Source organism: Pleuronectes platessa, chromosome 1 (genome assembly GCF_947347685.1).
Source record: "Pleuronectes platessa chromosome 1, fPlePla1.1, whole genome shotgun sequence".
Classification (NCBI taxonomy): domain Eukaryota; kingdom Metazoa; phylum Chordata; class Actinopteri; order Pleuronectiformes; family Pleuronectidae; genus Pleuronectes; species Pleuronectes platessa.
In genome coordinates this window covers 27,240,641-27,260,146 of record NC_070626.1, presented here as the reverse complement: position 1 = coordinate 27,260,146, position 19,506 = coordinate 27,240,641, and the positions used below count along the sequence as shown (strand labels likewise).

The 19,506-nt window shown below is 41.6% G+C and overlaps 2 protein-coding genes across 2 annotated transcripts in view; both read right to left on the bottom strand.

The window, feature by feature from the left end:
* trip4 (thyroid hormone receptor interactor 4) overlaps positions 1 to 6,296 on the bottom strand; it is a 63,410-nt gene extending 57,114 nt beyond the window's left edge. The window contains exons 1-11 of the mRNA XM_053426647.1: positions 6,089 to 6,296; positions 4,915 to 5,093; positions 4,629 to 4,759; positions 4,288 to 4,506; positions 4,124 to 4,202; positions 3,923 to 4,028; positions 3,614 to 3,829; positions 3,391 to 3,514; positions 2,905 to 3,098; positions 2,648 to 2,772; positions 2,436 to 2,527 (exon numbers count right to left, since the gene is read on the bottom strand). Coding sequence (XP_053282622.1) covers positions 2,436 to 2,527; positions 2,648 to 2,772; positions 2,905 to 3,098; positions 3,391 to 3,514; positions 3,614 to 3,829; positions 3,923 to 4,028; positions 4,124 to 4,202; positions 4,288 to 4,506; positions 4,629 to 4,759; positions 4,915 to 5,093; positions 6,089 to 6,168 — 1,545 coding nt within the window. The 5' untranslated portion in view covers positions 6,169 to 6,296. The remainder of the gene's footprint in view (positions 1 to 2,435; positions 2,528 to 2,647; positions 2,773 to 2,904; positions 3,099 to 3,390; positions 3,515 to 3,613; positions 3,830 to 3,922; positions 4,029 to 4,123; positions 4,203 to 4,287; positions 4,507 to 4,628; positions 4,760 to 4,914; positions 5,094 to 6,088) is intronic.
* Positions 6,297 to 6,844: 548 nt separating this feature from the next.
* LOC128424568 (neuronal acetylcholine receptor subunit alpha-7) lies at positions 6,845 to 19,219 on the bottom strand. The gene is made up of 10 exons (XM_053410849.1): positions 18,832 to 19,219; positions 16,054 to 16,193; positions 15,566 to 15,610; positions 14,119 to 14,228; positions 13,054 to 13,133; positions 9,695 to 9,862; positions 9,410 to 9,604; positions 8,410 to 8,496; positions 8,000 to 8,109; positions 6,845 to 7,909 (listed from the first exon to the last, which is right to left on the bottom strand). Exons 1-10 carry the CDS (start codon positions 18,884 to 18,886, stop codon positions 7,463 to 7,465), a joined length of 1,437 nt encoding a protein of 478 aa, XP_053266824.1. The 5' UTR covers positions 18,887 to 19,219; the 3' UTR covers positions 6,845 to 7,462.
* Between the last annotated feature and the right edge of the window lie 287 nt (positions 19,220 to 19,506).

Sequence of the window (19,506 nt, the reverse complement as noted above, 5' to 3'; positions counted from 1 at the left end):
ACACACACACACACACACACAACCTTTCACAGGATGAAAGGGCAGTCACACTGCCTGCAAACATGATTTTACAGCCCTGGGTGGAATGAGTGGTGGAGGAGAGAATGAGGACAGGGTACAAAAGGGGAAAGCCCTTAGATTTACGGGTCCCAGCAGTCAGAATGCAAACCATGTAGCAGCACACCTATTTAAAGTCTTCCCCCCCCCTCTAAGAAATTCAGAGCCCCTAAGAAATAAGAGAAGTGTCTTTGTGCAGAAAGACAAATATGTGAAATGTTTGAGCACAGATCCATGGAAACACAAGTACTGCACCCTGAACGGGGATTCAAGCTTTTTTCATGCCTCTGCTGTTTTAATTGGAACTGAGAAATGTGCCATTTCCAAACGTGATCTGTTTCAGTAGCCCATCAGAGACAGCAAATACAAGCGTGTGTGTACATGTGTATGAGGGCATGGTTAGGGCATGTTTGTACAATGTGTTGCATTTTACACATTTCTGCAGTAACGCAGCTTCTCTGTGGATAATTCCAAGACGTGTAGAGGTTTGCACACATTAAAAATAACAAGAAGTTGCTGCCAACATATCAACCAATGGCATTTCTTTGTTTACAGGTTTTCCTCTGACTGATGTGGGAAAAGCAGAGTATATATTTAACCCCCCACTGAAGCGTTTGTAGTGCGTCTCAACCCTGTTTTTCAAAATGTAAACACCTATGACATATCAAGATGTGAGATGTCTAATTATATCCGAGCCGTGAAAAAACTAGCCTACATTCACGATTAACAGATGGAAAATTGGTTGAGTATAAAATGTCAGAGAACATTCAAAATGCCCATCACAATTTCACGTAGCCCAAAATAAAAACTACATAATGTCCTCGTTTAGCTCAAAAACTTAATTTATCACCAAAGAAAGAAGAGAAAACCAATCACATTTGAGAGGGGGAGAGTAGGGGAACATTTAGCATTCAAAACAATGGGGGGAAAAAACACATTTTAACAAGACTAATCTTCCAACAATTGACTAATCAATGAATCTACTACAGCACTTGTGTCAGCTCTAATAAAAACAAACATAATATACTGCGAGAGTGTGGGAGCAATGGACTTCAGACAGAGTCTTTCCAAAAGCCTGAGGCAAAACTGCCAAGACGAGGACGGCAATGTAATTAAGTTTAAATGTGTTCCACTGACAGCGAATGGGAGAGCGACTCTGTATGTACAAGATGACTTAATGGGGAGTGGGACGAATTTTCCAGTTTTTACTCAGTAAAACTGCAATTAATTAAAGTAATTTGGGCGTAAAAGCTCGAGTAAACAGTTTATGAGAACAAAAAGGCAGCTCTGAGCAAACTGCTGATGCAGCAGCTCCACACTTTGCCACATCAGATATTCAGAGTCCACCCAGAGTCCTCGTAACACTTTGGTCAAGGGAGGATTTCACATTGAGTGTCCATGGAATTCATAAAGTGACAGTGAGAGAAAGCTGCAGTACATTCTGTCCTGCTGTTAATAATAACAGGGTTCCATTCGCTGCTCGTGTCTCCTGCAGCTTTCAGACGAAATAGATCCTTTTGCAATGAAAGTAACGGACTGAAGCCAGTGGTATGTGCATATATCACCATTCACTCTGGTGGAAGTTAAATGGGGTAATAACAGCTTAGATGTGTGTCACTGGTGAATTGTCCTGTGGTAAATACTGCCTCTAGTGGCTAATAGTGTGAGCTGGCAGGGAGCTACTGGTGAAAAGGTGTAGTCTGACCTCTGCTGGTAAACATGATATTATAAGAGTTTGCATGGTTATTGAATATGTGTGTCTCTTTGTACAATTTCCAAAATATGCAAGAGAAAATGTTTAGTTAAATAACACATGAAAAGGTCCATTTTCTCTAAGCAAGAACTGATTTGTTATTATTATTAATGATTTAAATAAAAGCATTTGTCTGATGAATAATCAGGTAGCTAAAAACATTTTAATAAAATTTCAATGATGATTCTTTTGTTTGCACTAATACTGTTGTTGTAACAATACTACAAAAGACTGAAGTATAATGCAAATAGAACCACATGATGAAACAAAGTCTGGTTTTCTATTTTATATAAGTTGGGGTTTTTTTTTGTTGCTGTGCATGACAAGCTGAGACTGCACGTCACCAAAGCCTCTGAGGGAGCAAGGATGGAAAAAGCAAAATGAGGAGGAGGAGGAGGGGAACTGAAAGTTTCAGCTGTCTACATACAACAGCAACCGTCTATCAAAAGACAACCAAAAGCAAATCACACATTTCTCACTGTTTTAAATAAATAGAATTGGATCACAAAACAGCCTGACTGACACTTAACCCTGGTTCCAGACATTAATTGCCATCACATCTCATCTTTGCTCAGTATTAAACTGGCATTAGCCTCATATCTCTTGGAAGTGCTGTTTAACTCACCTGTTCTCTGAACTGCTCCTGAGCCAGACAGTCACTCATGTTGACGCAGCCCAACAGGCAGCCAGTCGGGTAGTCTTTTGGAAACCTTGGCTCTGCACAGAGAACGAGAGCTATCAAACATCTGCACTTAATTCTAAACAGCAATACACAGTTATCTGCCAGATTTCACATTATGTTTCCTGATCTGATCTGTGCACAGTATGTGTATGTACCTTTTTTGTAAATGTGGCGGTACATGGCTTCCACTTCAGCAATCTCCTGAGGAGTGGGCTTCTTGGCTGCAGCAGCGATCCAAAGACGACCTCTGTGTGACGAGTACCAGGTCCGACCCTCTACCCTACACACACAGACACACACAGACACACACACAGAATGCAATGACACCTTTGTTTCAACTGAACAGAAAACATAGCTGCATAGGCTACAAAAATTCTGTGAAAGCTCATTCTTGATTGGGTTTAGTCTTTACTTCTTGATGCCTTTGACCAGCAGCGAGGCCCAGGGCTGGTGCATGCTGAGGCACCAGCCTCCGTCAGACATCTCCTGCAGCTCTTTGTCTTGGAGCCGCAACCTGGTGCGTCCCTCGTCTCCCTTGTCCTCTGCCAGACTCTTTCCCTGCTCCATGTTTTTCCTGTTGTTTCCACTGCCTCCAATGTTCACAAACTACAAAATAAAGTCATGTCATCATCATTATCATTACCAATCAATATGAATAACATCTTTCATGAGAGTATAAAGTTACTATGCATGCTATTAGAAACAGCTGTGAGCCATACCCATCACTATCAGTTTAAATTGAACACATTATTTATTATTCATTTTGATTTTACAATTTCAATCAACTTTGATAATGGTAATGACCAGTTTAAAGCCAGAATATGTGAATATGCAGTGCTGAAGATGCAACACAAGGGGGGAGTATTGCTGGGCCGAGTGTATCTCAGAGAGGACCCACCTCTGGTGCAGCCTGCATTATGTTGGGGTTGACCAGCTCCCTGAGGTTTTGCCTTCCACCTTGTCTTCCCGAGCTCATCGGTGATTTTGAGTCATTGTTCATAGCCTTGAGGGTCTCGTCCAACCTGTACGTTAATGAACATTTCAAAACAAGAAGGTTTTTATGACATGACAACACAACGTGATCCTGCAGCCTTGATTCAAGTGGCGTCAGACGATCTTACTTGCTGTAGTACTCGTTGAGGTTGTTTCCTTCATCAACCACTTGTCTACCAGCAAAGTCCAGTGTGATCTTCCTGTCCTTGCGAGAGGCGTAGCGCATATCTCTAAGCTCCTCCTCCTTCCTCCTCAGCTTGTCACGCTCGCCGGGCGACAACCACTGATTGGATTCGGTCGCAAAGTAATCCGACTCATCGTCTAGAACTTGAGTTCTGCGGACACTGGGGTTGGCGGGAACAGGAAGCAAAGAGTATGTAATATATATTATCATTAAATTAAAGGGATCACTCTTCCTGATTGTGTGGTTTTGATACCTGTTCTTGTCATAGTCCAGCAGTTTGTCTTTGTGCTGAACAGCCTTCTCCAGGCCGGCCTTCATCTTGGCCTCTTGGTGTGGGAGATAATCTCTTTCCCCAACCTCTGTCACCATAATAAAGAACATTTATAGCATCAATCCATATCATGACTTCATAGATTTTTAGTATTTAATAATTCTGTCCAGTTTTGACACTCACCTCCCATCAGCTTCTTTCTTAGCTTCTGGCTTTTGTTGGAGTCTCGCTGCAGGATCTCCTGCTCGTCTCTTGTGCAGACCTGAACAACAGGAAGAAAAGAACAAAACACTGAGTATACATAACTTAACAAGAACTAAGAACTGTCAGATTTCACATTTACATACCAAGCTTCCACAGAAGAGGCAGGGTCCTGAGCCCTCTTGCTGACACACAATGCGACCACAGCTGATGCAGTTGTTGATAAGCGGGTGCTTTTGAGCAAGGCAATCACAAGCATATCGACCAGGGAGTAAGACTTCAAGCCTGTCCTGTCCATCTTTAGCATAGAGATTGACAAACTTATTTTTCTTCTTTGTTGAAGAGGTGCTGCTGATTTCTTGAGCCTGAGGGAGGAGAAAATCCAAGTTGGAACACAGGGAAAAGATAAGCAAGACAATACAAATGAAATGGATCATCTACAAAGGATCTACATGAAATAGGTGGTAGGAGAACAATGTTTACTCACCCTCATCAAATCCATGGGGGTTTTGACAACTTCGGGCTCAGGTTCCGTTGGACTCGCGGTCATCACTTCCTGTTTGTTACGGCCTTTACGTTTAGTCTTCTTCTGGGTATCTTTGTTCGGGTCTTGTGAATCTAAGAAAGTAGAGAAAATTACCTTCACAAAAATAGTTTAGCACACCTGAGAGAAATGTCGTTATCTCAGTGTATTGTGTGTGGCATTAATAATTATTTGAATTGTTTAGCTGTGCACAGGTAGTTGGCAGACACAAGGCAGCGTGTGGCCCTACCTGGTGAGACAGATTCCACAGGAAGGAAAAGACTTCCAGAATCTGCAGCATGTCTTTGAGTCCTCCTCCATCTGCAGAGGAGCTCGTCTATAAACCGCCTTTTGTCCCCATCCGTGCCCTGGAGGAGGTCTCCCACGTACTCCTCAATCTCTTCAGCCGATTCAATGGAGAGAATGTATCTGGACAGCAGAGCGGCATAATAAGCATTTCAAGATTCAACCTGTTTAGCTTCACAGCATTGACACGAGTATAATCATGTGGGGAAGACTTTTGCACGGAAGCTCTGTCGTACCAAAACAATAATAGAAGACAGAACAATAATAGTGGATCATGATCATGGTGGAAGCTGATCGTGGACTATGATTAAAATAAGACAGCTTGATGTACAATATGTCTACTCACATATTCTACCATACATTGCTTCTTCATTCATCTTTATCCGACATTTTCTTATATCACAAATTGTGAAAAGTGAATATAAGCTGTATAAAGAAAACTTGATTTGATTGATAAGATAAAATACAGAATATAATTAAATGTTTCTTTACAAACTATAGATTCAAACAATGAAATAAGAGAACTAATACAAACAAATGAATATGTAATAACAACATACCCAGAAAATGTGTATTTTTTTGGGGATACTAAACCAAAATAATATTGTGTAGTCATGTGTAACTTTGTCTGTATTTAATGTTTATATATCTGTTGAATATCAGGGGGTTGATCTAATTTATTTAAACAATATTCATAATGATATTGATAATGATATTCGAGAGTAAATCATTCAGAATCCTTATCAGCCCAATTTAATTCCTCTTTATGTCTGTGTGACTTATCTCTTTTGATTCATAATTCAATAAGTGATTGTATAAGAAGGTTCTAAACTATTAAAGATACTTTAGTCGGCCCCAAAAGCTCGATATGACGAGTGTGTCACCTTGAAAATGATAATTTAATGGTAGTTCAGGCAGTAATAAGATGATAAAGAGATAAACAGTCAGATTGTTTACTTTCTGCTGGGAAACCAAAGCTCTTCAGCTGTATCAGAGGAAAACAACTCAACCCACAGATTTACAATTTTAACCATTTTGTATCTCTTATTCAAACACGTCACAGCTAAAGTTAGCTTTAGCATCGTGAGCCGGTGTTTCACAGCTTCAATGTTTCTTACTGGACGATGTCGTCACACGCCTCCAGTCCGAACACGTGATGTAACTGGTCCAGAATCCACCGCAGCAGCGCGTCCGACATGTTTTACCTCGAAAACACGTTAAACTCTAGAGTTCGATCCGGAAACTTCATACAACGACGTGAACGTCAGCGAGTTTCCAGTCGGAGGAATAACAACGCCGCACAGTAACGAGTGGCAGCACGAAAAATCATCCGGGGAACAAAAGCTGAGGATGAAAGGTTCCGGCCACCTTCTTCTTTTTGTTTTATTGGCAGTTGGCAAACCAGCTTATACCTCTATTACCGCCATCTGCTGGAACGGACTAGTGATCAGTGGATTCTCTATTACAATTGTTACTTTTAAGCAGTAGTTCACGTTAATTTGTTCCAATTTTTATTAGGATGATGTGGGTACCAAATGTATTCTGACCCCTGACCTCTGACTCAAGGATCTATCTATCTATCTATCTATCCATCCATCCATCCATCCATCCATCCATCCATCTATCTATCTATCTATCCATCTATCTATCTATCTATCTATCTATCGGTCAGCATTGTCCAAGGATCAACTAATGAGTACTGATCAGGTGTAATTGAGTGTGTGTGTTAAAATCAGTCACTAGATGGCAGTTTTGTCATAGAGGGAAATACAGATGGCATTTCATATTCTTCAGTCACAAAAGGCCGCCTCGAAAAATAGGTTTTATTTCCGACATGGGAAGATGAAGCATAAAACACATAAAATGCTGTCCCATTAAAATAAAAAGAATACATTTATTTGTTTAATATCACAGTACAGCTGTTGATACATTTTTTAATTATCCTCATAAGGAAGAAACATGTGTAATAGGAGGATGGTTAAACTTAGGATTGTGGTTATGCTTATCGTGATAATCAACAATAATTTGTCTTTATAGAAAAGTATTTGAATATAGGAGTATTCATGTGCAACCACTGATTTATTTCAATGCAGGATATTGTATCTGTTACATTTCATACATGGAATATATTTTAGCATCGTAGTATAGACCCATTATGACGAATACACAGGTAACATCCCATAACAAACCACATTTGCAATCTCTGTCAGTCAGCAAACAACATTACTCACACTATGATATGCAGTATAATTGTTTTTCAGTCAATGTTAACTTGTGTATATATATATATAATTGTATATTGTTATATAAAAGGCAAAAGCTACCTTTTTCCGCCAAGCCCTTAATTGAGTTAAATGTTTGGTCGTGTACAACGTGACTGAATCCAGATTTCTGCCTCATGAGTTTACAAATTGATCGTCTGTGACAGTTGTGATTGGTTTAAATTCTAACTTCCAATCAGGCATCTACTGTGTTTTCAAAGGCCCTTAGTTTCAGAAGTCCTTAGAAATGGCCTCGGCAAAGTTGGGTGCAGACATGAGGATTCCGATGGTGCAGAGGATTATGACGATTGAGAAAGCCATGAGACAAAGCCTGTCAATCACAGCCGCGGCAAATTTCCACTCGTTGCACACCGACTCATTCTCGTCTTGGTCGTGGAAGCGCTTGGCGATATAATGCACCTCTTCCAGGATCTTGGCCAGCTCTGGTTCTACGCCGCCCACCGAGGGGCCCTGAGCTTTGGGGAGGAGCTTTGCTTCCTCACCTGCATAGAGGATTTTGCTGTTGGTGGCCTGGGAGGCCGGGGTGCTGGCATTGAGCTCCATGCTGCTCAGGCTGCTCCGCTGGGCCTTGTTGTGACAGGCTGAGTGGACTCGATCCTCGCCAGGACGCTTCATGCGCAGGAACCAGGCGCACCAGTTCAGCAGGAACACACGGGTCTTTTGGGGTCAAACAACAGAATCCAATCATTTAAATTGGAGACTGGGGTTGCAGCCAGTCTTCATAAAGTCTGATTTGTTCCAACTCACCCATTTCGGCATTTTGCTTCCGTTGGGGTCATGGTGATGAAACTGTAAAACCAGAACCGTAGCGATGACCGAGACGCCGACGATGACCAGGGTCGTGGCAAAGTACTGAGCTGGGTGCAGAAGAACCAGAGGGGAAGCGAGGCAACATTCACATCATGCAGTAAAAGTCATGCTGAGAAAAGAAGCGGATAAAAAGGGAAAAAGCCGAGCTCACAGCCAGAGAGAGTAAATCTGTCCTCTGGCCTCAAACGAGCGACTCCGATCATTAACTAAAAAGCAATTCAGAGCTGCTTAAACCTAGTGGCACTGTGATATGAGAAGTCCTGATGAAAAAAAGGACTTTTCAATTTCTCAGCCATTGATAGCAGATGACACCCACAGTGACTGCATTCACCTTGAACCTGGCTTACCTATCAAAGGCACTGAGTCGGATGTGGGAGGCATAATCTCTGCAACCAGCAGCATGAAGACAGTCAGGGAGAGCAGCACGGTGATGCCTGGGGAGGGAAAGCACATCTCAGTTAGGGGTTCAGCTCAACTTCACCCAATCATTTTACATTAAACTTTTCAAAGTAAAAGCTTTGTTATTCTACTCGATGTTAAACATTTCAGTAACAAAACAAACTTTGTGCTTTTACAAGTTGCCAAACAGGGAGCGATTCGGTGCATGTTGCTGCCATGACTCACTACTGCTGTGAATGTCTGTGTCTCAGTCCGATACGGTGAAATAAAAATAATCAAATTGTCAAAATGATCTGTTGGGACGACAGGCGTAATCACAGATGGGCTGGTTTTGACATCTGGCAGGACAGATGTTGTAGCTGGGCCAGGTTTGACCCAAGGGTCACTGATTGTTGGACACTGCTGTAGTTCTTCCGAGAACGTAGAAGAATGATTTAACGAGTCAAAAGTGTCTAAGATGATGTGCAGCAACATCTGTCCTAAGACCCGTTAGGATCTGACCGGAATAACTGGCCTCAACTGAGAACCATTCCACCTACCAGAGCAAAGGCAGTATTAAAGATCTACTGAGAAATGCATATCAGGTCAGTGGGGGGGACGTAGGCCATCTGCCAAACTCATTTTACAGTTGAAATTCTCTTATGGCGCCAGAAAATAAAATGTACAGAGGGATGTTTCTGATGAATGTGCAGCCACAGTGCATGGAGAAGAGCGAAGAGCGAGAATCTAGTTAATTTGTCTCGTGAAATAATTCAAGTTTCAGTAAAAAAATCTGTCGAGAGATTCAAACACTGTACCTCTACGTTTGAAAGTTTATCGATGAATAGAAACAAAATAGAAATTTGATTGCTGAAAAGATGGGACAGGCAGAATATTTCTGTACTGGTAAGAACGAAATACAATGGGATTGTCTGTGTGTGTGTGTGTGTGTGTGTGTATTCCTCTGACCCAGTGAGATCTTCTCTCCAGAGTCAGCAGGCAGGAGGAAGACGAGCAGAGCCATAGTGGAGATCAGGACACAGGGGATGAGCAGGTTGAGGCCGTAGTAGAGCGTCCGTCTCCTCATCACCAGGGTGAAGGTGATGTCGGGGTACGGCTCCGGACAGCACTCGTAGACGTGATCGCTCTTCTTTCCCGTAACCTCTGTGAGGTCAAACAAAACACAATCTACTACAGCGGAACTGCAGTGGAAACAATTCTCTGCACTTTTTACAGGCCACCGGTCCCTCTTACCAACGAGATCCCACTCTCCGTTGGGGGTGTAGCTGCTGATATCTGGCTCCACCATCTTCAAGTCCAGCGACCAGGCCCCGTGCGTCCAGGAGCCGAACTTCAGTTCACATCTCTGCACGTCAAAGGGGAACCAGCGCACGTCGATGCTGCAGGTGCTCTTGAAGATCCCTGTCGTGGGTTTGAAACGGGACACGGTCATGTGGCTGCTGAAGAGAGGGACACGTGCACGTAATGGGATTCTCAAGAGTGTCTACAAACACAACCAGTGGTAAACCAGTGGGTGATTGAAAAAAGAAATGACGGTTGCTTGAGAGGAGGTTTGGCTCAGAGAAGATTTGGGAGTTCAAGTGTCATCCTTCCTAACATGAGTGAGAAACAAAAAATCCAATGTGACAGTTAGATGAAAGTGGGCAGTGATCCGTCAGCAGAGGCCGACACCACACTAATTTGCCTCCGTATTTCAAAAAGATACAAGACCTTGGCAGTAAACAAGGTTTCTGCTCCTTCTCAGTGATTGTAAAAACCTCAGCAGGGATGAATGGGGAGCGGACAAATAGAATGACTCCAGTTTACTGCAATGAACCTCAATGAAAAAGACAGATCTAAGGGGGGAGTTCATATCTGCATAGTGGTTTTATTCATTTAATGCAGTAACCAGTGGCGAATTGCTGTTTTGAGCCACAATGGCATTTAATAAAGGTTTGGAACAAAGTTGCCAGGCAATTTGCCGGAGGCCGAGGTCGATCGATGCAGAAGAAATTCAGTGATGGAGCTCTTTACACTGGTATTGATTCAGATGCTGAGGTGTAGCAGGCTGACGCTTCTGTGTGGTCAGGGAATGACAGGGGGACAGGAGCCTGCCAGGCGGAGCAGTAATCACCAGCTCTCACAGGAAAGCCCTCAGTGTCAATGCATTGATGTGCGCACGTGTACATACAAAGAACTGATGGTTTCGGGGAGAAAATGTCATTGATCTATCACGACCGCAGAGATCTGGCACACGTGTGTCGGCAGGGGCTTGATCGGGGAAAGTGCTTCACTGCTCAAAGCCTCTGTGACAGTGATGGATCCGTGGGTTTGGAACATTTGACACTAAATGACTGTTTAACTGGAGCGAGACCATTGGAAAAAACTGAGAGGTCACAACAGCAGTTTGACATCTAACAGTTTAAATAGTTCTTATACTTTTCAAGTGCTCATTTTCCCATTAAGTTTGTTTTTAATCAGTTATTTCAATTATACAAACGTGGTGAAAGATCATGATTGACAGCTGAGACGGACTCAAGCGTGTGTTTGGGCAGGACCTCGCCACCACAGCTCCACCCCCCGATTGGAATATTTTGGTTTCAGGAAGCAGAGATGTATTGTCTTGTCAACTTTATATACAGTCGGGTGATTATTTAAAATAGTTTGGTTCATAGATGTCAAAGTTGGGACGTGGAATGGACAAGTGTCTCTGTGTTAGTTTGATATAATTCAAGATATACTCGTCTTAGTTTTTCTTTCTTTTAAAACAAAAGAAGACAAAGTTGTTATTGGGATTTTGCTGTAAAACTATTCTAAACTCTCTTCTCGTTCATGTTCACAAGTTCTACAGCTGGAGGCCCCCACAAAGAACACTGACATGCTATTTCCTGTGAAAGTTGATGTCAGGCCCAAGAAAGGTCACTGACAGGTTAAATTCTCTTTCTCCTGGGAGGGTAGATACTTTCCACATGTTCACAGGTCTCCAGTGAATTGTGAGTTAAGTCTCACACGTTGCTCTCACATTCAAAAAAAGTTTTTTAGACTCTGCACATGACTTTGTGTCGGTTCCTTCTCGAACGCATCGACTGAGAATCACCGTCTTTGATACTCAATCGTATATGACACAGCTCGGGACAGAATAGTTCAGTTGGGGGGGTGCAGAGTCAATATTTGGTTTGTCCTTTCTGGGCTACTGTAGAAACAGGGTACCGCAACATGGTGGACACTGTGGAAGAGAACCCACTCTCAGGTTCATTCCAAGCCAAATAAAACGCAACATAGAAGATCAATTCCTGCAAACAGATCCTTAAATCCCATACTACAACGTTTAGCAGGCAATGTTTGAATTTTTTTTTATTTCTATAAACAATAAAACAGATTTATTTTTTCCACTGGCAGGTCAATGACATTTGTTACAGCAGCAACAGCTCATTTTATATCTTGTGTAACAACTTCTGTGAAGTTTGGACTCGCTCTCAGTCTCCTGACATTTGAGATTCGTTCCCCATCACCTGTTTTACCCATTAGCACTTTACAGTGGAGGCCGAAAGTCTCAGACCACTCTGGGAAGTGCTCTAACTTTATGTGTCTATTGTGCTTTCTGTGCTGATGTGAAAAACACATGCACATTCCCCAGGCTTTATTCCATGTGGACAACTAATGGTAATCAGATGCAAAAACAACAGGGGATGCCTACATTCAATATAAAACAAGTCAAATAAAAATGTAAATAATTCTTCCCTCTCGTTTCAGCTTTTTTCTTACACAGGACACAGGATATTTAATTTACATCCAATTTGATTCCAGCCACAAACAGCATCTAACTTTTACAGTATGTACCACACCTCATCACTCGCGACCTTCTGAGAGGTCATGAGACATTGAAGGAGAGTCAAAAGATGATTTCTATCGAATACTATTTATGTAATATTTTAGCAATAATGTTAAAAGCTACAACAATAGTTGTTTTTAAATCTTTGTGTCAAGTACTCAGATTTCCTACATTTTTTTTAATGGTTTTAAAAGGTTCTGAAGCTGGAAAGTGAGTAAGAACAAACTGTCTCCATGCTCTTTCTTCTCCCAGAGGCCTAAAGTCATTTTATGTAAGTGTATTTCTCTAAGACAAAGGGAAACCAGCCGTACACTGGTCCCATTTTAAATAACTCTGTGGTTTTCTTCTTCTCCATGTGACTGCAGAGGTGATGATGACAGATTAGTGGCAGCATCAGCTGCAGCAGGTCAGTTTACAGCAACACAGGAAACATTGCAACATGAACTTTAGCTCCATTAAAAACAATCCTGGCTGCATTTGTCTGGCACAGTTACTTTGGGGGCTGAGAAGTTTGGAAACCCCTGTTTTACATCTCATCATGTATCATCTGCCCATATTTTATTTTAGGTGCTGGAAATAAAATAAAGGTATAGATGTGAAGCTTATGTTAAAATAGCATACTTTTTCATTTTTTAAATTTAGATTCTGCTTATAAGTTATTTATCTCAGTTGCTCAGCTTCTGCTGCTGATTATACATCTGAGGAATGAAGCAATGATCCAACATCAACTATTTCCAATGTGATGATTTGTGAGACTGCTGAGTGAGATTGTGACTCTTACCTGGAGGTATGTAGTTGCAACTCCCCGTGGAGTTGACCAAGATGTTGGTGTGGAACGTGGCATCGAACCTCTCGTCTGCACTGTGGGTTTAACAGAGAACTCCATCACTGTCTACTGGGTCATTGTTCAGCCCGAGTTCAGCTTTGTTGGAAAACACCATAATAAATTCATGCACAGATACAGGAGAAGAGCCATAACTTATGAGGATGCAACAAACAGCCACGAGGAAAAAAAAAACTAATATTTCTCCAACTGTAATTTATTGCATCGGGTTCGGAGCAGGAGAGGAGCCAGGGCGGATACAGAGTTTCCCTGGAGACGGTTACTCGCTGGTTACCCTCGTTCTCCCCTGCCCCCCACCCCCTCTGAATGAACTCCCCATGCAGAGGTGGAAGTAGGGGGGGGGGGGGGGGGGGTGCTGGAGCTGCTTGACAAACTTAACTTGCAGCGGCAACAGATCCGTGTTTTAAAACCACGGGGCAGAGACGAATGCAGCACAATGCTTTTCCCCTTTATCAGCTGATGGAGGGCAGAGTCCCTCTAATGTGATTGGTTCACATCTTTCATTTACAGATTGATAAATGGGGATCTGTTTGGCATTGACCAGGAGGGACACATCCTAAAATGCTCTTTCTTTCCATCTTCCTTACACATTTTTGTCTAAATGATTTGTTTCTTGACGAACAGAACAGAACTTGTGAGGGACATGGACAGTTCTTCTGTTTACATCCTGGTTCTCCTGTCCTCGTTTGTGTTCTAATTGGATCCATCAACCTGTTTGTATAGTTGTGTTTCTTGCACGAGTTCCAACGTTCATCTTATAAACACAGGAGCCAAAACTAACAACATCAGATCTGTGGTGCCTGTTGTGCCGCAGTCTCACAGTCATTGTTCCAATTTGGCGTTTAACTCTGGAATACAAAAATACAAAAATGCCTCGTCCCTCTGAGACTCTTAGCCCCCCCACCGCCTCTCCAAATCATATTGTGCTGAGTCTGACACCATGCATATCCAATTACAGCGCAGCAGCCGGCAGATCTGCTGGCTCCAGCTCCCACTGCCTACCTGTTATAGAGCAGAATGTCGGGCTTCCAAATGAGATTTTCTGGAAATCTCATATTGGTCACCCCTGGATACTCCTCTGGATTCCACTGGAGGTAATTATCATCCCAGCGCTGTGGGATACAGACACATAACATGCTTTAACACATCCCTCACACCTGTTCCCAGATCTGTGTCTCGAGCTGGAAATTAACAACGATGTGTTTTTAGTGGCAGCGACAGTTGCTGTAATTGGTTGAACTGGTCTGTTCTGAACCTGCCTGTTTGGAATGGGTCTGCTCTCGTGTCCTGTGCTGATGCTCTGGAGCTACTTCAGGATTACACCATGTCATTAGTGAGTCCTCCTCAAACACTTCCACAATATTCTGACACCGTCTATTGTTTGTGTGCTGGACGATGTGCGCAGAGGTTTCGACAACTTTGTGTTCATCCTACCTGGTTTATCTGCGATGGAGATTTTAGAGTCAATTTTTTCAAAATATCAAACAGAATTTGCTTCTATCACTAGTAAAGGCTGCATCTGGGCCACAAGTAAGCCATGCATTTCAACCACGAGTTCCAAATTGTTTACTTTTAGATATTTGGGCCGTTCTTGCTGTTTTACAATCCACTTTAGGCTCATATCCATTTTGTCCAGGCCACAATAAGGCAAGGACATCTGGATTGTCCCATATCCTTCATGTGCATCTAAAGTGCTGAGTCTTGAACAAAGAGATTAGTCTTCCGTTGTTGACCCATGCATTTGTTGAATGGTACATTCCTCAAAGCACTATATTTACGATATTTAGTTTTCTGGGTGTGAGACCTTTTGGTTGCATCAGTTCTTGTCTCGGCTGGGTTTGAAAAATGCTGCTTGTTGAAAATCCTCAGCACTGAAATTGTAAATGTTGCTGTGAGTGATTAATTAAATGAGGGACTGTTGTTCTCGATGCTACACATCCCATCAAGCCACTAATGGAGCTGAGTGACGTCACCAGGAGAGGATGCTGTGGTAGAAACACAAGTGTAACAGGCTTTTATAGACACACATGCAGGAAACAACAAAGCACTGTCGTGATGTCTGGAACCAAACCTGAGGCCACTTCATTATTCTCTAAATGCCACATTAGCATTTAGTTTATTCCGATACTATCCTGAGGCATTAAACATGATAAATACATTCTGATTCTGATTCTGATTCTGACTAACACGTGAAAACAGAGAGAGAATCACTAAAACAACAGCTGACAGCGACAGAGAGGAGAAGAGATTTAAAGTTTGTCACAGCGACATGATTGGCTGATTGAGATGATGGCTCCCTCACCCTTAACATGATCAGGTAGACTTCAGAATCTTGTGAAGTGCGTATAGGAAATAGATGGATTTATCATTAAAATTTATTAAAATATAGTTTTGCAAATAATCTTTTCTGGGACTTTTCTGGGATCAAAGTGGAGGGAAAAGGTCTTACCAGCTGTAGCCAAATGTTGGTGGTTAAAACCTGGTTCTTCTCATCCTGTTAGAAAGAACATGATAATTATTAATATTATATGTTTAATATTTTCATTGAAAATTTAATGAAGGCAGAATCATGCTACTCAGTATTATACATTACACTCTAGCTTCACCTCTCAGGACAATAGTAATGGAAAGAAATGTTTAAAACAGAATAAATGATGATGCTCCGGGAGTTTCTACAACAACCAGCTTCATCTGTGTCTCCAGTTTTCATTTATCAGCTGTGATGAAGCTTACTGCATCAATTTAGCTTTGAATTTTAACACAAGTGTAAATTCTACCCAATGGTTTGTGCTCATAAAAGATGCAAAACCTGGATCAATTAGAAAAACACTTGACTCAATAAATGAAAGAGTTGGTTTTAGATGCAAATTGTATAAAAACTGATAATATTAACTGATGATAACAGATGACTTGTGTGAGGAGCTGTTGTTCACCCACCACATCGATGATCTGCATGAGGCTGAGGCCGAGGCTCACAGTGAGTGTATGACTATCATTGAGGACCGGTCTCTCCAGTCGGTTGTATGAAGTCATCAGTTCTTTGATCAGTCTCCGCTGGTTTGGTCCCTGATGAGAAACTACAGACGACGGAGACAGTCGGACATGTTTTCATTATCACTTCAAGAAAACATGAGACAGACTGACACTGTAGATCACATCAAATGAGGAGTCAGTTGTTAGTTTCACTGCCAAGCTTCCATTCACAGAGCCGTCCTGAAAAAAAAAAACATTTATCAAATATGAATTGAACCTAAAAGGACAGAATGGTGGTGCGGGGGTTCCCGGGTGGAAGCTCAGAGCTCCAGCTTCCTCTCAAAGTCCAGACACATGCAGATTCAGGTTCGGTTCATTGGAGACTCTAAACTGAATGTGAATGGTTGACTGTCTCTGTAGAAGTCCCCTCTGATTCACTGGGAACCAACCTGTAGAGTTTCTGAGAAATTAAAGGCAAAGTTTACAATGTTTTTATTGCAGCTCTCAGAACTTCCTCATATTAAATATTATCTTTTTAAAGAATCTAAAAGAATAAAAAAATACATACATATACATATATATAAACTTAAATTATGGCCTATTCTAACAAAGTGATAAAACACATGCTGCCCAGAAAAAGGCAATCATCCAAATACAGAAGCTGGACCGGAGTCCCCTACAATCTCTGATCAGACCTGACCCTCATTTTAACACCCTCTTGACTTGTGGAGCACTTTATGGCAGCATTTCACTTCACTGATGGCCACGGCCCAATTATCCTGAACCACCTGTGACAGGCACATTATCCTGATGATTGGGCAGGGAGCTGCTTGTCTGTGGGCATCGCCCCGTTCCTCTCTGATACATCCTCTTCTTACATGAAACACGGACTGAAAGATGAGCTGAAAACACGTCTTTGTCCATGTCCAAATCCCATGTGGCCACGCCCCCCTCCCAATCTGACCATAATCAAATTTCAGTCCAAGCAGCATCCAGATGAAAAAGATGTGTGTAAGTGTCCCAGGATGCTTCTGTGATACATCTCAGTTGATTTACTGCCCATCAGACCACACAAGGAACATCCCCATAGTCGCTGGGAGCCAGAAACATGGGAAGCAAAGCCTGTGTACGTCTTAATCCAATTTAACAGCACTAATGATGTCAGAAAGATGGACAACGGCTTTAAGTACAGGACTTCTCTCCATCTGCCTCTCTCCATCCCTCACTCTCGCTGAAGCCTAAATTAACAAGTGCCAGTGAGTAAGTGCAGCCTGAGGAGCCTGTGTGGCTACCATTACAATAACTGCCTCAATTAAAATATTCAGAATTCCCAGCAGACTGGAGTAAAACTGATGAGACCCAGCACGTCTGGAGGGTTTCAAGAGCTGATCACTATTTAAAGATAAAGATTTTGAATTTGCAGGGTTTTCATTCATCAAGACTGAAAAGCTGAAGCAGTAGGGGAACAGAAATATAAATATGTGTTGCAACATAGCGTGAAAGGCACAAGGAGAACAATGTTGCTCTGTTTTTAAACATAGAAATCTTTGTTTGTTTTTTCTTTTCAGTCTTTGAATAAACTGGGGGGGGGGGGGACCGTCTCCAAAACACACAGCGTCAGTAAAAGCTGCAGGAAGATCGGTGCTGACAGAGAAACCAGCCACAGATGTAAACAGTAATAAGAGTCCACATCAACACGACGTATAATATGAAATCAATGATTTTGAATGTTTTGTAATGAGGCCACAAAAATAACTATGATTTCAGTTTTGACATTAATCTCACATTAACGAGTGCGGAACAAATCCATTCATGACTTGTCTCCTTAAACTTATCACATCCACATAAGAATTTGTTTGGACTCTGTATGAACACATTCTTTTCTGGGTCAAGTCCATATGATTGCAAGTTATGTTCAATAATTCAGGTCAAGAAATATCATGATTATCTCCAAATATCACTCCTATAACAAAACAATCAAGTCAGAATCCGTTTTCCTAATTTGCAGATGATGTTCTTTTATTCTTTTCTGATACAACCCACTCGCCTTCACACATCTTAGAAGTCTTCAAACATCTGAACTGTTTCCAGTTATAAAATAAACTGGAAAAAGTCATGTCTGTCATCTTTGAACTCTCGAGATAAAGATAAATGTGCAAATTGCTCATTAGGCTGCTTCCAAGTGGTTGCAAGTTCTTACAAGCACAGAACGTTTACATTTGACTGGGTTGGGTGATACTGCCAAAAATGATATCAACCCAACATCATAAAAACTAAATGTATATGCGATAAATGGATAAATACTGGCCTTTTGCTGCAGGGATATAGATGAAATTAAAATTGGGGTGATTGTTGATTTTGTTTTATCGCCCTGCCCTATAGAAAGATAGATAGATAGATAGATAGATAGATAGATAGATATATGCATAGATAGATAGATAGATAGATAGATAGATAGATAGATAGATAGATAGATAGATAGATAGATAGAACTCATATTATACTTTGTGTCGGTTCATATTGCTCCTATATGTTAAAACTTATGATCAAACAACAACAACGTTCCCCAAAACTCTGTGTTTGGCACAGCAGGCAGTGTGAGGGGGGTTTGCACATCGATCTAGAGTTGATTGAACACAGGAAAAAAAAGCAAAAGCCGTGAGAAAAGAAGATGCATTATCCCCTGAAAAGATCCTGCAGGTTGTGTGAGTGTGGACATGACAGTGTGCGTGAGGAGCCTACCTTTCACTGTGCAGGCGGCGACTGCAACGACGAGAGCAAAGTGGAGTAGCTCCATGATGAGCCGAGTGAGGAGTGAGAGGAGAGCACACGGATTCCTCAGTTCACCCAGAGAGTGTGTGTGTTGGAATGTGTTTTTGTGTTAGTTTGTGAGTGTGTGTGTGTGTGTGTGTGTGCATCAAATAACTCCTCCTGAACACATCTCACTGTTTGACAGTGAGATGTGTTGTCTCATTGAGTGACAACATAAAAAAAACTGTCTCTCATTGATCATGAACCTGATAAATAAAAAATAGTAGGTAAAATGTATTTCGGCTACAAATCCTTTTTATGACTTTTATGTCCCTTTCTGTTTTTGCAGCCTACATATTAATGCATGATGTTCTCTTTGTACTCTCTTTAGTTTAAGTGTTTATCTGATGAATTTATGTCACAAACAAATGGTTGCAACACTTTCTGTATGTCTTTTCAAAATAAAAGCACTTAACTTAACTTAAATTAACTTTCTGTTAATGCAAACGATTCCCTTGTTTAAAAAGTTTTTTTGATGGTGAAATATCTGCAAAAGCAGAAGATGCACGGCTTCATACTGTGCAGTGCTGGTATTTATTTGAGGACAAGGGACTTCTTTCATACAAGGCAATAATCATAGTTGTGGCCATATTCAAATCAAAGCAT

Excerpts from the sequence above, each read along its gene's own strand:
- LOC128424568 (XM_053410849.1), bottom strand. The coding sequence starts at position 18,886 with ATGGAGCTACTCCACTTTGCTCTCGTCGTTGCAGTCGCCGCCTGCACA. Across the intron at positions 15,611-16,053 it reads TCATGCAGATCATCGATGTG|GATGAGAAGAACCAGGTTTT; the intron begins GTGGGTGAACAA and ends TCTTTCTAACAG. Across the intron at positions 7,910-7,999 it reads GAAGCAAAATGCCGAAATGG|ACCCGTGTGTTCCTGCTGAA; the intron begins GTGAGTTGGAAC and ends TGACCCCAAAAG.